The sequence below is a fragment of the Aureobasidium subglaciale genome (genome assembly GCF_000721755.1).
Source record: "Aureobasidium subglaciale EXF-2481 unplaced genomic scaffold scaffold_7, whole genome shotgun sequence".
Taxonomy (NCBI): Eukaryota; Fungi; Ascomycota; class Dothideomycetes; order Dothideales; family Saccotheciaceae; genus Aureobasidium; species Aureobasidium subglaciale.
In genome coordinates, this window is record NW_013566988.1 from 52,097 (window position 1) to 71,812 (window position 19,716).

A 19,716-nucleotide genomic window follows, 5' to 3' on the forward strand; every position below is an offset into this window, starting at 1 on the left:
TAGCCCTGCCCTGATCCGAAACTCTCCCCCAGAGTTCTTCAAAAAAAACGAACGGTTTCCTCAAACAGTTGTTCAGCCTTCGTATTCACACTTTGAAAAGCCCTGAAATTTTGGTCAAGGCTTTTTGCGACACAGGAGCAGTGCGCCTTCTCGCTCTCTCCGATACACCAACAACGGGATAATCTTCTGCTCTGGCGCTGAAAACGCCCAGCATAGACATGGCTCCTGAAGAGCAGGTCCAGACAAGATATAAGTTTGGTAGTAATAAGCTAGCACTTCCCTCCTTTTCCACTCCCTATCCTCACCATTCTATCCATCATGCGTGGAGTCGTCGCTTTTGCTGGGCTTGCCAGTCTTTTCGCCATTCCCTCCTCACTAGCTCAGGATATCGATTTTGATGGCATCGACGCTGCTCCGGACCCAGTCGTTGTGACTCCAGCCGTCGCCGTGGCTTCTCAGACTGTCAGCGTTGCTCCTGTTGCTCAACAGGCATCTGCCGCGGCTGCCAGTGTCACCATCGCTCTCGACAATGGAGCCTCGTCTCTAGAAAGTACACCTGCTCCTGTTGAGAAGCGCAGTGTTCCGTACAAACGTGATGGCACATGCGCTGCACAACCCTCAGGATCCGGTTATGTGCCCATACCAGATACACCACAGAATTTTCTGGCAGACAGTGGTGTTTGGGTATGCAACAGCATTCCAAACTTACAGTCAAGCATGAGCTGACTTTTAATTCTAGGGTGATTCATTGACTGCACCGCTGCCGGATGGCTACTCATTAATATTCTCCAACCTGACTGGTTCTTTGAGTGCCAGCAACTATATGGGCCTTTACACACTCAGAAGCTACGACACCAACGCGTGTGCTGGTTACTGCAAGAAGGCCTCCGGCTGCGTGTCATTCAATGGCAAGTTTGACAATCTCTACCACTAGACCAGACTTACTGATTAATGCAGTCTACGTGGAACGAGACCCTACACTTGATCCTAACACCAATAATTGTCCAACACCACCCAGCACCTCAAACTTCAGATGCACCCTGTGGGGCACGCCGGTCACTGCCAAACAAGCAACCAACAAAGGTCAATGGCGAGCGAAATTCCAGGTCCTCATCGCAGGCTCCAACGCCTACAGCAAAGTTGCAGCCCCAGCACCAGTTGCCCCAACAGACCCTTTGACCCAGTTTACCGCTTCAGATCCGCTCAAAGGTGCCATGAATGCACCTCTTGACAGCAATGGTCATAATACGTATATGGGCTATACCTACTATCCGTTTTCTCAATCCCAGGGTTATACTCCATCGACTTGTGCAGCAGCATGTCTCGCTCAAACTGCCTATGACAAAGCGCATCCGGCTGCTGATGGCTCATTCATGGCTTGTCTTTTCTTCAATGCTTATGTGTTGAACATCAATGGAGTTCCTCAGGGACTTTATTGCTCAAACTACAACACTACTTGGAGCTCTGCTTATGCGTAAGTATGGTTGCCAGAGAGAGGGGATTAGTCCATACTAACGTTTTCGCAGAACAAACATTGGTCAATGGCGTGGAACAGATGAATACACGATCACGGATAGTTCTCTTTACTCTCTGACTGTGCCGGTCGTCGGTGGTCCAGTCGCATCGCCTTCTTCATCATCCACTTCTTCGTCTTCGGCAATCTCTTCCTCATCCTCTAGCTCGGTGTCGTCTTCATCGTCGATGGTTTCTTCATCGTCCTCGGTGTCGTCTTCATCTTCAATGGTTTCTTCCTCATCCTCTTCCTCTTCCTCGTCTTCGACCACCTCTTCGGCGACATCTTCGACAACCTCTTCGACAACCTCTTCGTCGTCCTCCCTTGCAACCACTCTCTCAACTATAACGACATCCAGCAGCGCATTACCCTCAAGCACCCCATCTAGCACGACCTCCGGCCCAACCTGCACCGTGGCCAACCCAATCAAGAACGGCGACCTTGAAACCCCCGGACCCCAAAACGACTACCGCTCACCCTGGTACACAAGCTCGTGGTCACGCGCTGGCGGCTTCCTCGTCCGCCCCAAAGCCCACCGCATCGAAAGCCAATGGCTCCACGACAACCAACGCTGGTACGTCCAACAAGACATTGACCTCACCGGCTGCAACGCAGACGTTACATATACCTGCACTTATGACTTTACCTGGGATTATTATGTAACTTCTGGTGGGTTTGTGAATTACTGGGAGGTTTGGCAAGATTGGACCTTGCTGAATCATCGGTACCCGACTTCAAAGGGAGATACGCAGAGCGGTATTGGGGCTTGGGGGAGCGGGAGCTTTGTTTTGACGGGCACTGGAAATGTTTCGACTGTATATTTCAGTGCTGCTTCGCCTGGTGGAAAGCCGTTGAATACGTTTTATTTGGATAATGTTGCCTGCACGCCGAACATGTAGGTATTTGTTAGTGTTTCAAACAACTTTTCATTCAATGATTCAGCATCTAGAGACATCACCTTTGACTCGTGGAACGTATCATTTCGAAACCTCAGCACGTTATAGGACAAGAACTTGGAGTTTGCCAAGGGGTTGCTGTGTAAGTTTGATCCTTTGACTGCGGGCGAAGAAAAGGATTTGCACTTCGGATGGCATAGTTTAATAGCCACGATGTGAGCGTTGCAGATCTCATTTATCCGAGTGATGCTAACAATCCTGCTGGAGAGCCTCCGAACGGAAGAGTTAGCCACTTGCCAAAATTGGCCCAAGTGTTAAGGTCTATTCTGAACACACGATCACACGTCGAGCGGTTCGATGCAGTAGCGACGACTGACGCACGATGTCGACCTACACGTAGTCACGGCTTTGAAGCACACCCAGATTCATGGTCATTGCAAGGACACGATATTTGTGTAGGCGCCTATCGCTTGCTGAAGATCACTGCAGAAGCGGCAATGTAAGGGAAGAAATTGGAACAATTCAAGCGGTCAGATTCCGAAGAAGTCATGTTTGTTACGAGACTGAGATAGTAAAAGTTCTACTTGTTGAACCTCTGCCGAACTTCAACTGGCACATCTACCAGTTCACCGCAGCTTGTGCCCGAACTTGAACAAGAGCCATGGTATTGGCATCAGTAGCAAAGCAACAAATGCAAAGATACTGCTTGCCCAGTGCGGCCCGAGAGACTGGTACATTTGGATGGTGAACAAGGGAAAGATGGCACCTAGAAGGTATCTCAAAACGCCGTTTGCAGCGATCGCTAACGAAACTTCAGCATGTGTGCGTGTTTTTCATGACATGTGAGGAGCCACGTACCTGAAGCTGCTGCTCTAGCTTTGTAGACATCGACCATGTAGGTGATGGAAGACAGCTATTTTCCGATCAGTAAGGAACTCACGACGGGTGAAAACATTGCTTACAAAGATGGAGAAGGATCCCAGACCGAACGGGATGCCTGCAGCTACGAGCGCTGCCCAATTGCCGTTTTGCTTGACTTCCCAGGCATACCTGTTTGCGTCAGCATAGCTTGTAAAGCTCCTATGCAGGTACTGACCAGAAAAGACTGATCGGTAGAAAGATGCTCCCCACCATACCGGCATACAGTCGGTGCTCTGGAGCCGCAGTCCCATTACCAGCAGCGACTGCCTTTGCATAAAGAGTCTTATCAAAGGTCCCAAACATAAAAGCAGCAAGGAGGTAGCCAATGATCACACTGATGAAACTCAGACCAACCTGGCGCTCGTTGAAATGATAATATCGCTGTAGCACGTAGGAAGCGCTTCCGAAGTAGCTGAAGACTGTTGCGTACGCGAAGGCGGTATAGATGGCAAGAGAAATGACGATGGGTTCGGTGCAAAGCATTCTCGTCGGACGTTTGACGCCAATCAAGACCTTCTCTACCGCAGCCGCGAAGAGTCCTTTCTCAGTCAATTGAGCTTCAACGTAGCCGTACCTCTGCGTCAGTTTGGCATGTGACGTCTCGTTCATTATGATAGCTCCAAGCCAGATAGGTGCGCCGACTATCATCAAAAGCCACATTGTCCATCGCCAATCATCGTGTCGATCGTGAAGGACGTACGCGCCGGCCAGGGGACCAAGTGTAGGCCCAAGAAAAGGTCCAAGAATAAAGAAAAGCGAGGCAGTGCCACCACTTTTTCCCAGTGCCCACACATCAGCGATGGTTCCTGCACCAATGGCGACTGTAGAGGAGCCGAGCGTGCCGGCAAGTAGACGGCATGCTAACAGGGTGCCAAAGTCTTGAGCGGCCCCGGCACCGCCTGTGAAGGCGAGCAGCATGGTTAATGAGACAACATAGACGTATTTGCGACCGAAGACTTCGGATAGTGGCGCAATGAACAGAGGACCAAATGCAATCCCCATCGTGTAGAGAGTCAACGAGAGAAGAGCGTGCGTCCGCGGGACCGCAAAAGCCTCCATCAATAGTGGTGTGGCAGGGACCATGATGGATGTCGCAAAAGTACTGTCGCCCGTCAGAATCGGTGCTGGTTAGGACCTCTTTTATTACTCACGCTTCAAAGGCCGCGCAGCATGGTACTAGGGTGTGAAAGACCTTCTTGCCTATACCCCAGTGTGTGGGGTTCCTGATCTCGCGAGGGTCGTCCCAAGTGAGTGGTGTGTGTGAGTCTTCTGTTATAGAGGCGATCACTGGCTTCTCTGGATCCGAGAGTTCGAGCGACATGCTGTGAAACGGTGGAAAGGATAGTATGGAACACCAGATGTCGTTTCGAATGTGGTCGTGAATACGAGAGGGTCACACACGCCTTTATGCCTTGCGAGAAGCTCACCCGCTTTCCGTTAGGATCCGTAGCCATAACTGCTAGTCAATGCCGTGTTAACCAGCTTTTGGTGTGTCGGGAGGTGTGAGTAAGGCGTCTGATATGATTTTGATGATTCAACATCGTAAACAATGTGGGGAAAGCTGGAGCCGAGGTATCGAATCCAAGACGCCGTAGCTGAGCTCGACACCTGCGAGTCGATGATGCGATCTTGCGCCACTTGCGAGACACTACAGGTCTTTCCTTGATAGAGAAGTGCGAGAGAACGGGCGTTATTAAGCTCCGTAAGCTGGAATCGAGAGAGATTCTTGTCCGCGAACAAGTTGTCTGTTGGTGTGCCGGCCCTGTGAAGCTTTCCTTGGCACAGAGGAGCGACGCCAAGCGTCAGATGAGTCAAGATCTTTCTTCAACGCACTCTCGTTGGTGAGCTTTCCATCTTCTTCAAAAAACTCGCAAGCGAAGGTCGACCGAATACAGACGCCATAACATCAATCTGTATACTCATTTCGCGCCCCATTGCCCTCGTTCTGAGTCGTGACTGCTGCATTCACGGGAGCAACGAAGCGGCAAGCATGATGAGGCTGCCAAAACCATCCATTCCTGAGCATCAAGTCTCCCAGCTTGTTGTGACAGGAGCTGCGGCTGTATCACCGATAGTTCCGTACTGCAACTTTCCGTTGCAGTAGGACTGTTCTTCCTTCAACTGGACAATCGCACCACCAGCCGTTAGCGCAAAGTTCTCTTGAAGCTCAGCTTTCCCTTTGATCCCGTCATGCCAGTTGTGTTTGTTGTCCGCTTCCCATATATATTTCTTGGACGGTAACGGAGCGGTAATGAGATCGTTTTGCAACTGACACATGCCACTCGGCTCGAACTAGACAAGCATGTCCACAACTCGACAAATGGCAGCTAGTCTGGGAAGGTTAGTCTAACGCGCACATTATCATGATTCTGTGGTGTTGCTCATACCTTCTTCTCGATTCTAACAAGACCCAGACTCGCCAGCTTGTCTTGAGACAATGTTCGGACATGACTCTCTCAACGTCACATTTTGAACCAGTGCGAGCGAATCCCCCAGCTATCATCTAAACAAACAGTGTTAGAGCATGTGTGACGACAATATCTAGTTGCGAGACTCACCATGAATGTCGCGAGCATCAGACTGTCGCAGTTATTGTGCTCCGTCTCTCCTTCCTGCAGTCTCATGAGGATGTAAAGTGAAAGAGCTTGCATGGCAGCAAGCAGTTGCCATTCATTCACGCCCGCTTGCTAAGTCTCGTCGTCAACAGATCTTCCGACAGCGCATTCCGCGGATGTGTACTCACCTGTTCCCGCATGCGCTCACTTTCGCTTCGGACGTTCCGCCAAAGCAATTTGCGACTTCCCCGGAAGCCACCGCCCAGCATATGCATTAGGCTGAGACAGTTCGCTAAGGGCTCCATATCACTATCATCGCTAAGGGCCATCGATGCGGGATGAATGAACGGAGGCAAAATGTCGTGACCCATGATCATCAACGGATAAGACTGCAAGGTGTGCAAGACGAATTTCACGATCTTCTGTTGTCCTGGACCACGTTCTGGTTTCAGCACAAGTGATCGAACGCTACACGTACTCGGGACTGGAAGGATCGATATGCCATACGGTGGCAGTGAGATAAACTTCAACGCCGTTTGTGACGAGCTGACACTAGCCGACCGCCCAACGAGCATACCCAAGCTGACTGGCAGCTGTTTGTGTCAGCACTGATTATCTTGATAGAACAGAATCAGATTACGCGGCGAGGCTTATGACAGTCATCAAAGTATCTATACAAGACGTCCCTTAGAGAAAGACAGATGGAGAAGAGGGTCCTGGATTCTAACCTCGGACAACCTTAAACTTTGGAGGCTGCGTGCCCCGCTACCCCGCCAATGGATGTTTGACTATTTCTTGAGGAGAGCTCCCTCGTTATGACGTCTCGATCTTATCTTCTTCCTGCCACAGCGTTACCTCGTCGCTCCAAAACCTATTCGTATCAACTGCGACACCCGTTAAGAACAACAGAAGATCCAGCAGCAATGTCGGATCTACCTGACTTCGACAACCTTCCCAAAGTCAAAGACATGCCTCAAGGCTGTGCCTGGGGTGTCTTTGACAAAGACGGCAAGAAAGACATCTTCGGCACACTCAACCTTCTCACCCCCGAAGTCGTCAAAGCAGCCTACACTGAGCTCCAATCCGGCGTCTCTGTCTCCCTCAATTGGCCCATAGGCGCTATCGCCACCCCCGGTTTCGGCCGCAAAGGCCTGGTGCACAAGGTCACTTCCTTCATCGACACCCCGCTTGCAGCGCATGGGTACGACGATGAAGTTGAGTTCAACACGCAGTGCTCTAGCCAATGGGACAGTCTGTGTCACTTCCACCACCAAGAGAGCGAAAGCGGGTATAACGGAGTGAAGACGAATGTGGAAGCGCTCACGCAGAACTTCGGGCAAGAGGATCATGAGCAGAAGTTGCCAACGTTGAATCATTGGCATAGTCGCGGTGGACTGGTGGCACGAGGCGTGCTCATAGACTTCAAGCGCTACGCCGACGAGACGGGGCGTAGCTTCAATCCTTTCAATGACGATAAAATCAGTGTTGAGGACATCGAGGCAATCGCGAAGAAGCAGGGCGTTGAGTTCCGTCAAGGAGATGTCATCATAATCCGCTCGGGATTCACAGAAGCGTTGACGGGTCAAACGGCGGAGAAGCAGGCGGAGCTTCTGGGCTCGCATCGAGTCTGCGGTGTTACTGGGAATGAGGCGACAGCGAGATGGTTCTGGAATCAGCACTGTAAGCCATCCGTTCAACTATCCTCACGCCAATCATCGACCGCAGCATTCGCTAACTCGTCCCATAGCCGCGGCAGTAGCAGGCGACATGATAGCCTTTGAGCACATCCCCTCCATTGGTCCCAAAGGTGAGGAACTCCCAGTCTCTGGGTTGATCCTACATCAGTACTTCCTCGCATTGTTCGGCATGTCTATCGGAGAGCTCTGGGACCTCAAATTGTTATCGGAGAAGTGCAAAGAACTTGGACGATATAGCTTCTTGCTGACAAGCGCGCCGTTGAATGTGCCTGGTGGAATCGGTAGCCCGCCAAATGCGCTGGCGCTGTTCTAAAGATAGGACATGTTGGAAGCAGGGAAGCAGAGTCTCCAGTCTGATATCATGCGCAATTGCATTTTATCTATTCACGCCTCATGAGCAGTCTGTGATACAGCTTAGGGTAGATTGGCGTGAACTACGCGAGATCTAAACTGCGAGATATCGTCGACTGCTGGATCTCATCTCTCGAGCGAAGAACGGAAGTCATGAATGACCTCATTTACCGAACTCCTGCCATCCTCGCAAGCATACACCAAGAGCTGCAAGTTGTCCTTCAATATCGTCCTTCACCTGCATGTACGACTTGCCTGTCGATTCCTGATCGTAGGTGGAATGGGCTCCTTGTAGTAGTGTGATGTTCTGTGCTTGGAAGCCAGAAGCGATTGCACCCAGAATTGAAGCTCGCACGCAAAAGTCGGTTTGCAAGCCAACAAACACCAAGCTCGTAATTCCCTCCGCTAGCAGTGAGTGTGTGAGATCCGGGTTCGAAGTGAACATATTGCCAGCACATGTTGTCAGTACACAGAGCGAAGAATAGCAGTATAAACACTCACCAACATTCTTGGATACTAACATCTCGGTAGTGATGCCTTTTCGTGGTGGAAAGACAAGTTCCCAAGTCGTCTTTCCTCGCCAAAGAGGATCACTGGGGTCCTTGTCGTCGTGCTGAATGAACAAGATCTTGATTGGCTTGGCCAAACCAGTCTGATCTGCTTGATCATTATGCTGGCGGGCACGATGTAGGACAGAGCCAATGGCGTTATTGATCTGTTCGGCGTCGGGTACTCCATCAACTAGATTCGCGATGCCGTCTTGTACATCGACAACGACAAGTGCCTCTTCGGAAAACATAATCGTGAGAACTCTCGGCAAGGCAAGATATGGTTCTGTCAAGCTTGGGGTTTCGTGGATGTGAAATTATGGAGTGGTTGATGAGTCATAGCCGCACTGACCATTTGACGACCACCCTCCCATTTGTCATTGAACATTACACCAAGATCCTCGCCAATAGTAGGAGGAAGCAGGTAAGCTGACATTGACATCCAACTTATGCGGCTTGTTTATTATTATGACCTTGTAAAGTCCCTTGCCGCACGTCTCAATTTCCGTAACCAATCTTCCTGAAGTCAAGTCATTGAGCAGGTCAAATGGGGTACAGGTATTGTCTGGAGGCGGAAAGGGTTGATAAGTAGTTCACTCGGCCGAAGCTACAGTTTCCAGTCCACGGCATGAATTTCAGAAATGGATGTACGCTGAGTGGTGTGTATGGCTTCATGCGACAATGTCCAACCAGGTATATGTCCCATGATGTCGAGGATTATTTGAGTTGAATCTTGAAAGTGCATTATATATCTATCTTAATCATGACCACAAGCTGATGAGTAGTTGCAGGCATGAGTTCATGATAGCTGTAGTGTGAATAGCGCCAGATATCACGCAGCCCAACGTAGAAGACCAATGATGGGGTAACTCTGAGCATGTTCAACCTCTAAGATGTCCTCGACTCTGCTTTACCCATGCCTGAATCCGGTAGTCAACACTCAGTCCTCGTTGAAGTCGGATTTGACTGTCAACTGTCCGTGTGGGGTGTGAAATATCTGCACGTTGTCTAGTTCCAACTTGCAGAAGTCTACCAGACAGCTCCGAGTTTCAACCCCTTTTGTCATGCGGGATCTGGCAGCATAATCGCCTACCGCTAGATAGAAGCGATTCAGCGGTTCGATTTGGTATTCCATGCCTGGAGCCGGACGAAATGTTGCAAAGGGTCCGACATAGCGAGAGAGCTTCTTGTAAAGCGATATGCCGACGACAAAGTCACCTGTTTACGCCTTGGGATCAGTATATGTATTTCAAGATATCACAAAGGAGACGAGGAAGTACCCGCACGAGCCTCACTGTGTGTGAATTCATTGCTTGTCCGAATGCAAAAACACCCTTCGTCACCTGAAGACGGCACGTCTGCTTTCGGCGCGAAAGTCGGTGTACCCTTGCGTATGAGTAGTTCCAAAGTCGTACCGGCGACCAAGACACCGTCGTCTTTTTTTTGCCCTATCTGTATGGGGCGGGTATCGAGAACCTCGACTTGGGTCTCCACAGTAGACTCTCCACCATAGCTTGTTCCGCATACTGCGTACAGCGGTGTCTTCGGAATGGTGAAGTATGCTTGTCCAGAAGTACAGGCTACCCCACGCAGGACCAGAATAGCGTTGGTATTGATATCAGAGACTGTTGGTGTGATGTTGGGAGGTGCTGCATAAAGTGCGTATGATTGTGTGCTGCCAGAGGCGTTTGTGATGGTGATGCTTCTCTGCATAGCTCTAATGAACTGAGTGGCCATACCTTGACTAACGCAACCGACCAGGATGATTTTGTACTCTTATGATTCCTCAATTATCGTTTTGGACACGTGGCAACTGAAATCCATGTCTCGTCCAGGAGTAGATGAAGGACATGTTCCTGACCCTGACTGTGAATCTGACTTTTAGTCCATAATTGGCAATACTGTTGTTCAACATTGAATATTGATCAGCTGCAACGTGCTGTATTCGAGGTTGTTGTCTTTTGGTCGCACCGTCGGTTCAATTGACTGGAATCTTGCGCGCTCTCATGCAACATGGCCGCTCAGGTACCATAAGATCCTTCGAGACAACGGCTTCTGCCTCAGCTCCCATATGTTCATAACTGCCAGTCATAACCAATAAGCCGTTTCCATATTGGTATAACAGTCAAATTCAGGGGGTACATACTATGGTGTTGTGTAAAAACACTTCGGCGATGGGATTGGGACCGTTCGGATCATGCACAGAATGAGGAAAATGGTCAGAGCATCACCGACAATTCTGTAAGCAAGGCATTAATTCACGCAACGCCTGAGAGTCACGCTTGAGAAACGACTCAAAGGCATATATAAAGCTCTCTTCCCTTCTTGATTTGCATCTCCAACCTCAAACCAAGATCCCATTTCACGAATAATTCTTCTTACTCCAAACGATTCGCCGATATGCCTAACAAGTACAGCATCACCATTTACAACAAGACTGGAAGTCCTCAGAACTACAATCTCTTCACCGAGAAGCCGAACATCACTGGAGTTGTGCAATCCAACATCTGGACCAACATCTACCAGATTGCTCACTCTACACCCGATGGAGCTTCTGCCGAATTTGAGATGTGGAAGCAGTACTATGCCATCTCCGGTACCTGGAGAGGAGGTGAGAAGGAGGGTGCCAAAGTCAGCATCAGTCAGACCAGACCCGTCACTCTTGGCGCAAAGGCAAACGATGATAGCCCCATCAACGGTACCACTCTCAACTTGGTTGTGATCGATAAAGTCACACCCAGCTTCGACAAGGTTGACCCCGAAGCGACTTCTTATAACAATGCCTATGAGGTGGTCACCGGGAATGACTTCACTCTAGCCGACGCCAATGACAGTGAGTACTCGCTAGTTGACTTTCTCAGCACCCAAAGACTTACAACCATAGACAACTTCTTCATCGGACTTGCCAGCTCTCCCGATGGCTCAAAGAGCTCTCCCACGGCCACTTTTAAGCCCGAACCTGGTAACTCGTACCAGATCGAGCCCGTCAATACTTACTATATCACCTATGGAGGCACTTTTGCCGTCGGGGAGCTTCTCAACGTAGCCAAGTTGTCCAAGAAGCCATTGGCCATTGACTTCACCACCCACAAAGCCGATGTCGCCGTCAACCACAATGCTGATGGCACTTTCGTCATTGTCAAATAAGGAGTATGCGATGTTATCGGACGTACTGTCCGGATGTTGAGTGAATCGAATTAAGGAGACCGAGATCAATCTGAACGTACCGGTCAGGTGTTACAATAAATTTTGGGAGTTTTAGGTAGATCCTAATCAAACTATGCTTTCCAAAACGTCGGGAATATCTGTCTTCAGTAGTGTCAACAATTTTCGGTGCATATTTGGGCTTTCAATAGCCTATGCACCAGGGAGTAGCCGTTGCATATTCGCTTTTAGCGTCAAGGTCCTCCACGCGGGCCGGACTTACTTCAAACGCTCCAACCGCGACATCAGTCGCATGGTGTGTCTTAGAGTGATCCCAATTTGTACGGTGAGGCGTCATTTGGAAATTATCGGACTCTTATGACTCTGCATATTCTCACTCAGTGTACGAAATCATGTTTGCATAACGCAGGCTAAGTGCACATAGTGGAGGAGATTTCACTATTGGGAGGATCACACATAAGAAACCGTGGCTACCCAACTCTCGATTGATGCAATTCCTCAGCCTACCACTACGATCGTAAGCCCCACTGGGGTACCCGAGTTGACTTTTCCGCTCTGATCAGTTCCATTCTTGGGATCTACATCATCATATGCGAATCCATAACCTTTCCCATCAACACTCGCTTTGTGTATGAGCCTACTGTAGTGATGGGTTTGTGAGTCCATGTAGAAGTCTGACAGTTCACAAGGCTGACAAGCTGCACACAACAGAGTGCTGCGGACGAAGCCTGCGGCCAAACGTGGAATGAGCGCGTTCCGTACTTGGTTGTCTCCCGTGATGAAAGGTCCGCTGTTGCATCCAAAGATATCGGCAGTGCAAGGTCGGGTGAAAGTGAGTCCCGGTCCGAAATCGAGCAATCCTGCAGAATTGACACTGCCAGTCAAGACGCCTTGTGGGAGTTGAGTGTCGATTTCCAGTCCACAGCCTGTCGTGTAATCGTACTTCTTCCAGACTTGATCAACATAGGGCTCAAAGTACCCGCCAAAATCCGCTCCGACAGCTTTAGCATTTGTAGCATTGAGGATGCGTGACACCCCACCCCCAGAATCTCGAGTTACCACAAGCTTTGTCCAATCGAAACCATCAACACGAGATTGCTCTCGGAGGCCATTAGCGACCTCATCGATGCCACCTGGAGCGAGACCCTTGACCTTTTGTATGTTGCCTGACATCTCAAGAAGCTCGAGACCGACTGATAAACAGCCGACAAAGTCGACGTAACTGATGTTTGCATACAGCCCCTGCTCGTTGAGAGTAAACTCGACGAAGCTGAAATCGATCTGGTTGTTCGCATCCGTCAAATTTGTGACACTCGGCTCGACAAGTTGTGGACCTGGGTCGAGGAAGAAGGCAAGTCGATCATTCTTGGATATCCATAGACGGCCGCCACTGAGCTGAGGAACCTGCAAAGAGAAACTCTCACAAGCGGCGATGGATATGGCACAGTCTCCATCAAGAGTTGTGCGAGGAGAGTCCATCCCGGAAGATGTGGGAAAGAATAGAGATCTTCCATCGCTCTTGAGGAAACAGCGCCTGAGGTTGTATTGTATAGCGAATCCCGTCAAGTACGCGTAACACAACGAATCAGTATCGTTCTTGATCAGAAAGTGCAGAGAGTCCGGCATGGTAAAGCTGGTTCAAAGAGTCAACGACCTGATTTGATAGGGAACAACATGCGCAAAGCAAGAGGGTCACTCGAAAGTTGTTAGCTAGAGTCCCGAACCCCCATGCGGAAAGGCAGCGTATATAGAAGCGCTGTGACGTCGCGAAGCATGGCGCACCTAACAAGAACTCCTCCTGCACGGGATGTAGAGAATACACTAGAACCGTTACAAGCGATATTTGCGAGGATACAAATAGAGAAGCAGCCTCATTTCCAGCAAAAGCGATTCCTAGGGTATCTGGACTTGTGAGTAGTTCTCACCTGCGCACTGAATATGGCAGACAACGGTTCCTCAGCTACCACGTCAGACTGGTCTCCGCGGACTAGCTTTACCCTCACGACCTGATGTCACCGGACAAGCATCGCGTCTGGAGAGCTCACGTCTTGAGTATGAGGTGCAATTCGGTAAGAAGGTTTTGATACATGCATATTTCTCGCTTGCCCAATCGGGTTAGATAGAGCGAGGAACGTCAAATACGAGTGTCCGCGAAGAACTACGCAACGTCTCAGCCGTTATTGCACCCTCGACTCCAACAGTATTTAGCAATGACAAGACACTTATGTTGTACACCCAAGATCATGCCTGCCACCGGTAGCGCAAAGCAAAGTTGAACTGATACTCCTTGATAAATTGGCTCATGGGCATCCGTGTTCCGACCGCGCTTCGGGCTGAGGCACGGCCCATGGAAAGTCTATACGATGATCTTCCATCCATGGATCATCTGTGGGGATATCACCAAACATATCCAGCGTCTTGATCCTGCAGTACAGATTAGCCATCTGATGCTTTCTGAGCTGAGCCTCGAGTGGACGCTGTCAAACCGTGAAACGAGCTGGTAACCCGACTGCGGGTCGCGTCCAGCATTCCACGCTCTTTGGATCCGACCATTGACCGTTTCACAGCCCTGACTCTTGCTTGTACCGACTGACGCATGGCATATTGAACAGCTGTTGGAGGATCTTAGCTTCTTCGTGCTGATATTTTGTTACTCACTACTGTCAAATTCCGCCTATAGGATGAGATGAAAGCTACGCTTGTCGGTGCAGCGGGTTTCTGTCGAGCAGCTAGCAACCTGCGTTCGCTCAAGTTTGTTCTTTGGAAGGCTCATCGGGATTAAATGCTGAGATCAAGCGGATTCACGGCACAAATAGTTTGTAATTGGAGCTAAATTGAATGCGGGAGAGATGCTCAAGGCAGAGATGAGCATGAAGATGCAAAACTCGCAGGTGTTGCAGAAAGTCTTGATTGCCAATGATGATCATGTCGACAACTATGGGGATAAATTCATCTATCTCAGGCACTCGAAATGAGAACAAGAGCATTGTGATGTGTGAATCTGGCATAGGAAGAGCTTGAACCCGCTACCACCCACCCGATCCGTTCCCTAAAGTCTATCAGCGTGTGTAACCTTGACTTTGATCAAGGCGTCAGCCGCGGACTTACACGCTCTACACTGCTGAAGCTTGGTCGTAATCTTCTGTATGTTGACATTCGTGATAGTCGAGATGCCACTTCCATCTGCACCTGCAAAGGTTGTCACGGGAGAGGTATCGGCTCTGTAAAGACAAAACTTTGGGCCGAGCGCGGCGATGATACCAGGTGTAGACCCAATTTTACCCGCAGCATTCGCAGCTTGTTGAGCGGCTCGAGATATAGTGACGAAGCTACCTCCTGCGCGCTTGCCTTCGAGCACAAGGACCAAACGACCATTGTCGAGTTTGATGACTGCGAGGTCTGCCCTACCCCCTGGGAATTGGTACTCAGGAACAACGAGATAATCTGGAAAAGGAAACTGTTGACTGATGAGGTTGTTCCAGAAGCCGTTCGTCATGTCTTCGTTTTGCATCAAGGTGATGAGATGTGCGTCGTCCATCCTGATGGTCAATGTAGTGGATGAGTCGGTAATATTGAGCTGAAGTGATGCTGCAAACTACCAAGAAGTGGGAATGACTGACCGACCAGCGAGGAGTTTATAGACCACAGGTTGAGCAGAAGTCACAAGATCCAGTCGGAGGACCACGTCACGAAAGTGGTCAGAACAGTACATAACCCTGGATCTTCTGATACTTTGTGGGGCTGAGGCTCCAAAGCACCCGTGTCGTTAAGAGTATTCACTTCGAATCGAATCTCGACCCGATACAGAAAATGGTCGGGATGAAACGACAAGGGTAATCATTTTGGGAAGACTGCTTTCGGCAAGCGAGAGGAGCGATATTACAGGTTGTCGGCCTGGGTGTTCTCTGGAGTCGACAGGACGTCGTTTTCAGCTGAAGGCTTTCTTACCGTTGGCCATACATGAACGTTATGCTTAGCAATACAATGAGTGGTGTTCAGCTGGAGTCCGGCGCGCGTGCGGGGTTGGTGACATCTGCGGGCCGCTCCTACGGCCGTGAATCCGTCGGCCTGTCCGTAACTTTATTGGAACCACACCACTGGGACGAACCGTACTTGCTTTGACCTGTTCTTCTGTGTCGACGTGAGCTTGCTCACCCTCTCTCTTGTCTCAATGTTTGACACTAAAGCATTCAATCTTCCTCAAGGTCTCGTCCGTCGCGAGAGAACTCAGTCAGTCATGTTCCTTGTAAAGGAATCCGGCTGCTGTAGGGATGCAACGTGCTTTGTCAAGCCTTCAGCACAATTGCACAGACTGGTTGACATTGCACTTCGTCACCATTGCGCTTCGTCGCCATAGCGCTTTTTCGCCATAGACAGTCACTGTGATCAGGCTAAAAAGAGTCTCACGGGTCAGTTTGATCGTCCACGATTGAGCCAAACTTCAGAAAAAGGCTGGTATCACAGTACCGGCGGTAGCTCTGATCACGGATCGCGTGATTACTGAATAGTACAGGACTGAGAATCAGTCCAGATCAGTCAGGAGTATGATTTTGATCGTTGAGCCTCAGCTTGCATACTAGCTAATACGCTCACAGTAAAGGAAAGCTAGGGTTGGCGACAAGAGATGATGATAATGATTCTTGTGATGAGTCACTCGTAGAAAGATCACGCATGCAGAGTGATTGGGGAATCCGCTATGAGGTTATTTGACTGTTGAGAGATTTCGCTCTGAGCACGAAGACAGCGACAGAAGTAAATGCTAGAAGCGTTCGAAATCGAGACAAGTCTCCACTGCTGCAAGTCCAAGCCTCCCGTGCGCGACATTAGTATGAGTGGTCATCATTCCACTCCAGATCTGTTTCCTAATTACACTTTTGTCACCCTATCTCAGCTCCAATCAACTACACAAAGCAGGTCTAGTATAGTTTAATCCGTGTCCGAACCTGAACAAAGGATCCACAGTATCAAACGGCACATCAGCAACCTGCTCCTCCACGGCCTCCATGCTCCTCGGCATCTCAAATGGCAGTCTTCCCTCTGGCTTCCATCCATCCTTGTTGAACACGACATCCAAAAACGCATCCACACTAGCTCCATAGTGCCCGAATAGCGCCGCAGCCTCTTCAGCAATCTCAGGAATCACAGCAGGGCGATCGAGAAGGATGTCCACGATGGTGGGGCAAGAGTTGAAAAGAGCGCTGTGGGCGGCGCGTTCTGTGGCGTTGAAGTCAAGACGGCCTTCATGGTAGCGTTGGCGGAAGGGAGAGCCGCGGGCTTCCCAAGGTGTGGCTGTGCGGAGAAAACAAAAGTCTGCTTTCTCGGGGCTGTCGACGACAGTGAGGTTACGTGCTGATAGGTATGAGCTGTTGAAGCCTTGAGCGTAGAACTTATTGCCATCGGTAGGTCGTAAGGGGAGGATATCTTGTTTGTTGGTGAGGAGTGTGTAGGCTCTTCTTTGTGTTTCATTGCCGATACGTGCAAAGTATGGGTTTCCTACCACTCTTTCCGCAGCTTCTGCATCCACAAATCTATTGTCGAAAAGTCCGAGCAGAAACTTCTCCTCGAGAAGTTTTCTGACAGAGACGTCGAGACGTGACTCGGGGACGTGACCTTCAATGACGAGCTGTACGATGAGTTCGGTGCGAATCTCACCGCCGAATTGATCAACACCGGCATCGAGGACCATCTTTGCTCTTTCCAGCTCGGTCGTGTTCTCGACTCCCCATGCGCGAGCAGGTTCGATAACTCCGATGATTGCTTGATCAGTAATCAAGCCCCAGTCGCTGACCACAATGCCTTCGAAGCCCAACTCTTCCCTCAGCAATCCAGTAATGACAGGCTTGTTGAAACCAAAAGCTACTTCTGGATATTTGGTGCCAATAGGTCTCGCATAAGAAGGCATAATCTGACGTCCACCTGCTGCGATAGCTGCTCTGAAAGGAATCAGATGGTAGTTCAAGAAGTCTCCGAAGTAAGTGTTGTCTTTTCCAGTCGCAAAGTGAGAGTCATTGCCGTTTCTCGCGGGTCCAGCGCCAGGGAAATGCTTCGTCACGGTAGTGACAGAGGTATGTCCCAACTCAGTACCCTGGAAACCCTTGATGAGCGCAACAACCATGGAGGCAGTCAAATTAGCGTCTTCGCCAAAAGTCTGTCCGGATCTGGCCATCCTTGGCTCGGTCACCACATCAATCTGAGGTTGAAGCGCCGAGCGAATGCCTACGGCGAGATATTCTTCTCTGATAATAGTGGCGTACTGCTCGGCGAGTTCTGGAGAGCGCAGAGCGGCGATTCCCAGACTCTCGGGGAACTTTGAGAATTGGCCGCTTGCAATCGAAGAGCCAACAGTATCTGCAAATGCATGTCGGGGATCACTAGCAATGGTGACTGGGATTTGTAGTCGTGTTTCCAAGGCAAGTCGCTGGATCCTGTTGTACCATTCTGCCATCTGCTTTGCTGGAAGGGCATTGTTGACGTTAAAGTGTGAGAGCAGTTTCTCGTTGATCAAAGGGGCAGTGGTAAGATTCCTTCCTTGGTCCAGGACGAGAGTTGTGCTGTCTATTGTTCCATTGATGCCAGCGGGGATCTGCTTGATGAACAGCTGGCCGGCCTTCTCTTCAAGCGTCATGCGGGAGAGCAAGTCATCGAGGCGGTCTTGGATACAGAGCTGAGAATTCAGGTAAGGCAGAATGGTTGAATTAGGAGAGGTGGAGGGCGTGGGAGAGCATGATGAGCAGGGCACCGCCGATGCGAGAGGAGCAAGGGCGATAGCTGACACGAGCAGATTGCTCCATGCGGCGCTTGGAGTGAACATCCTGATCAATGTCGGTTCGCCAGAGATCTTGACGCAATTCGACACCGCAAGGGACTTAATTTATACATACTAATCACCCAGCAGCATAGATCGGCTGCCGTGCTATCTGCCGCGGTCTCTGACATCGAATTCCCATGATCAGCTGCTATTTGAAGCCAAGATGGAAAAACTTGCAAGTGTCAAGTTTCTCGAGCCATGGTCTCCACATGTACTCCGTACAATCCCCGTGCTCCCCGCATCACAAAGGACTTCTGGTGGACATAACGTGGCTTAGACAGCTCGAGCGCGATGCCGCTACGTACGCCAATGCCATCAACGAGGGGTACAACCTTGGCGGTGGGGATGCCTCATGTGTAAAAGCCCTTGGCGACCACTCCGCCATCCACCTTTTGGAACGATCACTTCGGATCAGTAGGGTACAACGAGCCGTGATCCCGGTTTTCACCTATGGTGAGGCTTCTAACGATTGGGTTCCAAACTGATCCGGGAGCACTGTCCGATCTTATCTGCCGTCCGACAAAGAGCTTGATATCATGTGCGATTCGGTGGAAGCGTATCTGCGGCACAGATTAGCAAGGTCGAAACAAGACGCAGAGATATCGGGAAGCATAGAGAGAAATGAGCTAAAGAAGGGAGCTCGATGTCGGCACCAAAACTGTCTACCAATGGTTGGCAACGACGTCACGACTTTTGGCCAGTCAAGCCAAGTGGTCCGGGTCATACCATTTGCATTGTCTCCCAACATCGACGGCGATGGAAGGAGGCAAGCGGGACTCACACTTCGGTTCTAGCTGACACAAGACATTCGGCATGCTTCTTTTTGGTCATCACACATTGATCGTCAGACCGACAAGGTATCACATGAATGCAAACGACATGTGCGGATCAGAAGCGATCTACCAAGCGCGGGATAACTAGGAGAAAGACCAGGTGTGTACTGAGTTATCAAAACTCCATAGCATCACAGAAGGCACCAGCAGGAACTGATGTTCGATAAATAGATTGGAGCAGAAAGTGACTCTGGTCTCGGCATGGCCGTCCTGTCCAGATTGTCTTCGTCAGGTGCTCCAGGTGCTGGCCAATTTTCATAATCGAGATTTACGAGATTATCCTCAGGTAGCGGTCCCAAGCCTCCGGTATGTACAGCCGCGTTTCCAGAGCCCCAGCATCACACGATAACCCATCACACAAGCTCTCGAAGCCATTACTAGCGGTGGTGCCCATGCGAGCAACATCATCCCAGAAAGCTTGTTGAGGAC

The 19,716-nt window shown here is 50.1% G+C and overlaps 10 protein-coding genes across 10 annotated transcripts; 3 read left to right on the forward strand and 7 right to left on the reverse strand.

Moving 5' to 3' along the window:
- Positions 1-121: 121 nt before the first annotated feature.
- AUEXF2481DRAFT_632643 (uncharacterized protein) lies at positions 122-1,522 on the forward strand. The gene is made up of 3 exons (XM_013489637.1): positions 122-684; positions 740-908; positions 958-1,522. Exons 1-3 carry the CDS (start codon positions 319-321, stop codon positions 1,476-1,478), a joined length of 1,056 nt encoding a protein of 351 aa, XP_013345091.1. The 5' UTR covers positions 122-318; the 3' UTR covers positions 1,479-1,522.
- A 1,415-nt stretch (positions 1,523-2,937) lies between these two features.
- On the reverse strand, positions 2,938-5,049 carry AUEXF2481DRAFT_38562 (uncharacterized protein). The gene is made up of 5 exons (XM_013489473.1): positions 4,482-5,049; positions 3,506-4,432; positions 3,372-3,459; positions 3,268-3,322; positions 2,938-3,211 (listed from the first exon to the last, which is right to left on the reverse strand). Exons 1-5 carry the CDS (start codon positions 4,649-4,651, stop codon positions 3,036-3,038), a joined length of 1,416 nt encoding a protein of 471 aa, XP_013344927.1. The 5' UTR covers positions 4,652-5,049; the 3' UTR covers positions 2,938-3,035.
- Positions 5,050-5,355: 306 nt separating this feature from the next.
- AUEXF2481DRAFT_28273 (uncharacterized protein) lies at positions 5,356-6,256 on the reverse strand (the record flags this gene model as incomplete). Its single annotated transcript, XM_013489411.1, has 4 exons — positions 5,356-5,611; positions 5,718-5,833; positions 5,889-6,017; positions 6,074-6,256. The coding sequence occupies 4 exons, from the start codon at positions 6,254-6,256 to the stop codon at positions 5,356-5,358; spliced, it is 684 nt and encodes a 227-aa protein (XP_013344865.1).
- Positions 6,257-6,808: 552 nt separating this feature from the next.
- AUEXF2481DRAFT_3832 (uncharacterized protein) lies at positions 6,809-7,895 on the forward strand (the record flags this gene model as incomplete). Its single annotated transcript, XM_013489329.1, has 2 exons — positions 6,809-7,565; positions 7,633-7,895. 2 exons carry the CDS (start codon positions 6,809-6,811, stop codon positions 7,893-7,895), a joined length of 1,020 nt encoding a protein of 339 aa, XP_013344783.1.
- Positions 7,896-8,096: 201 nt separating this feature from the next.
- AUEXF2481DRAFT_28275 (uncharacterized protein) lies at positions 8,097-8,732 on the reverse strand (the record flags this gene model as incomplete). Its single annotated transcript, XM_013489412.1, has 1 exon — positions 8,097-8,732. One exon carries the CDS (start codon positions 8,730-8,732, stop codon positions 8,097-8,099), a length of 636 nt encoding a protein of 211 aa, XP_013344866.1.
- Positions 8,733-9,159: 427 nt separating this feature from the next.
- On the reverse strand, positions 9,160-10,599 carry AUEXF2481DRAFT_87736 (uncharacterized protein). Its single transcript, XM_013489621.1, has 2 exons — positions 9,762-10,599; positions 9,160-9,699 (listed from the first exon to the last, which is right to left on the reverse strand). Exons 1-2 carry the CDS (start codon positions 10,216-10,218, stop codon positions 9,422-9,424), a joined length of 735 nt encoding a protein of 244 aa, XP_013345075.1. The 5' UTR covers positions 10,219-10,599; the 3' UTR covers positions 9,160-9,421.
- Positions 10,600-11,021: 422 nt separating this feature from the next.
- On the forward strand, positions 11,022-11,781 carry AUEXF2481DRAFT_38566 (uncharacterized protein). Its single transcript, XM_013489474.1, has 2 exons — positions 11,022-11,314; positions 11,366-11,781. Exons 1-2 carry the CDS (start codon positions 11,050-11,052, stop codon positions 11,626-11,628), a joined length of 528 nt encoding a protein of 175 aa, XP_013344928.1. The 5' UTR covers positions 11,022-11,049; the 3' UTR covers positions 11,629-11,781.
- A 204-nt stretch (positions 11,782-11,985) lies between these two features.
- Positions 11,986-13,689, reverse strand: AUEXF2481DRAFT_78749 (glycoside hydrolase family 64 protein). The gene is made up of 2 exons (XM_013489612.1): positions 13,429-13,689; positions 11,986-13,341 (listed from the first exon to the last, which is right to left on the reverse strand). Exon 2 carries the CDS (start codon positions 13,270-13,272, stop codon positions 12,145-12,147), a length of 1,128 nt encoding a protein of 375 aa, XP_013345066.1. The 5' UTR covers positions 13,273-13,341; positions 13,429-13,689; the 3' UTR covers positions 11,986-12,144.
- A 487-nt stretch (positions 13,690-14,176) lies between these two features.
- On the reverse strand, positions 14,177-15,589 carry AUEXF2481DRAFT_38568 (uncharacterized protein). Its single transcript, XM_013489475.1, has 2 exons — positions 14,755-15,589; positions 14,177-14,695 (listed from the first exon to the last, which is right to left on the reverse strand). Exons 1-2 carry the CDS (start codon positions 15,182-15,184, stop codon positions 14,673-14,675), a joined length of 453 nt encoding a protein of 150 aa, XP_013344929.1. The 5' UTR covers positions 15,185-15,589; the 3' UTR covers positions 14,177-14,672.
- Positions 15,590-16,543: 954 nt separating this feature from the next.
- On the reverse strand, positions 16,544-18,457 carry AUEXF2481DRAFT_64562 (glycoside hydrolase family 3 protein; the record flags this gene model as incomplete). Its single annotated transcript, XM_013489603.1, has 1 exon — positions 16,544-18,457. One exon carries the CDS (start codon positions 18,455-18,457, stop codon positions 16,544-16,546), a length of 1,914 nt encoding a protein of 637 aa, XP_013345057.1.
- Between the last annotated feature and the right edge of the window lie 1,259 nt (positions 18,458-19,716).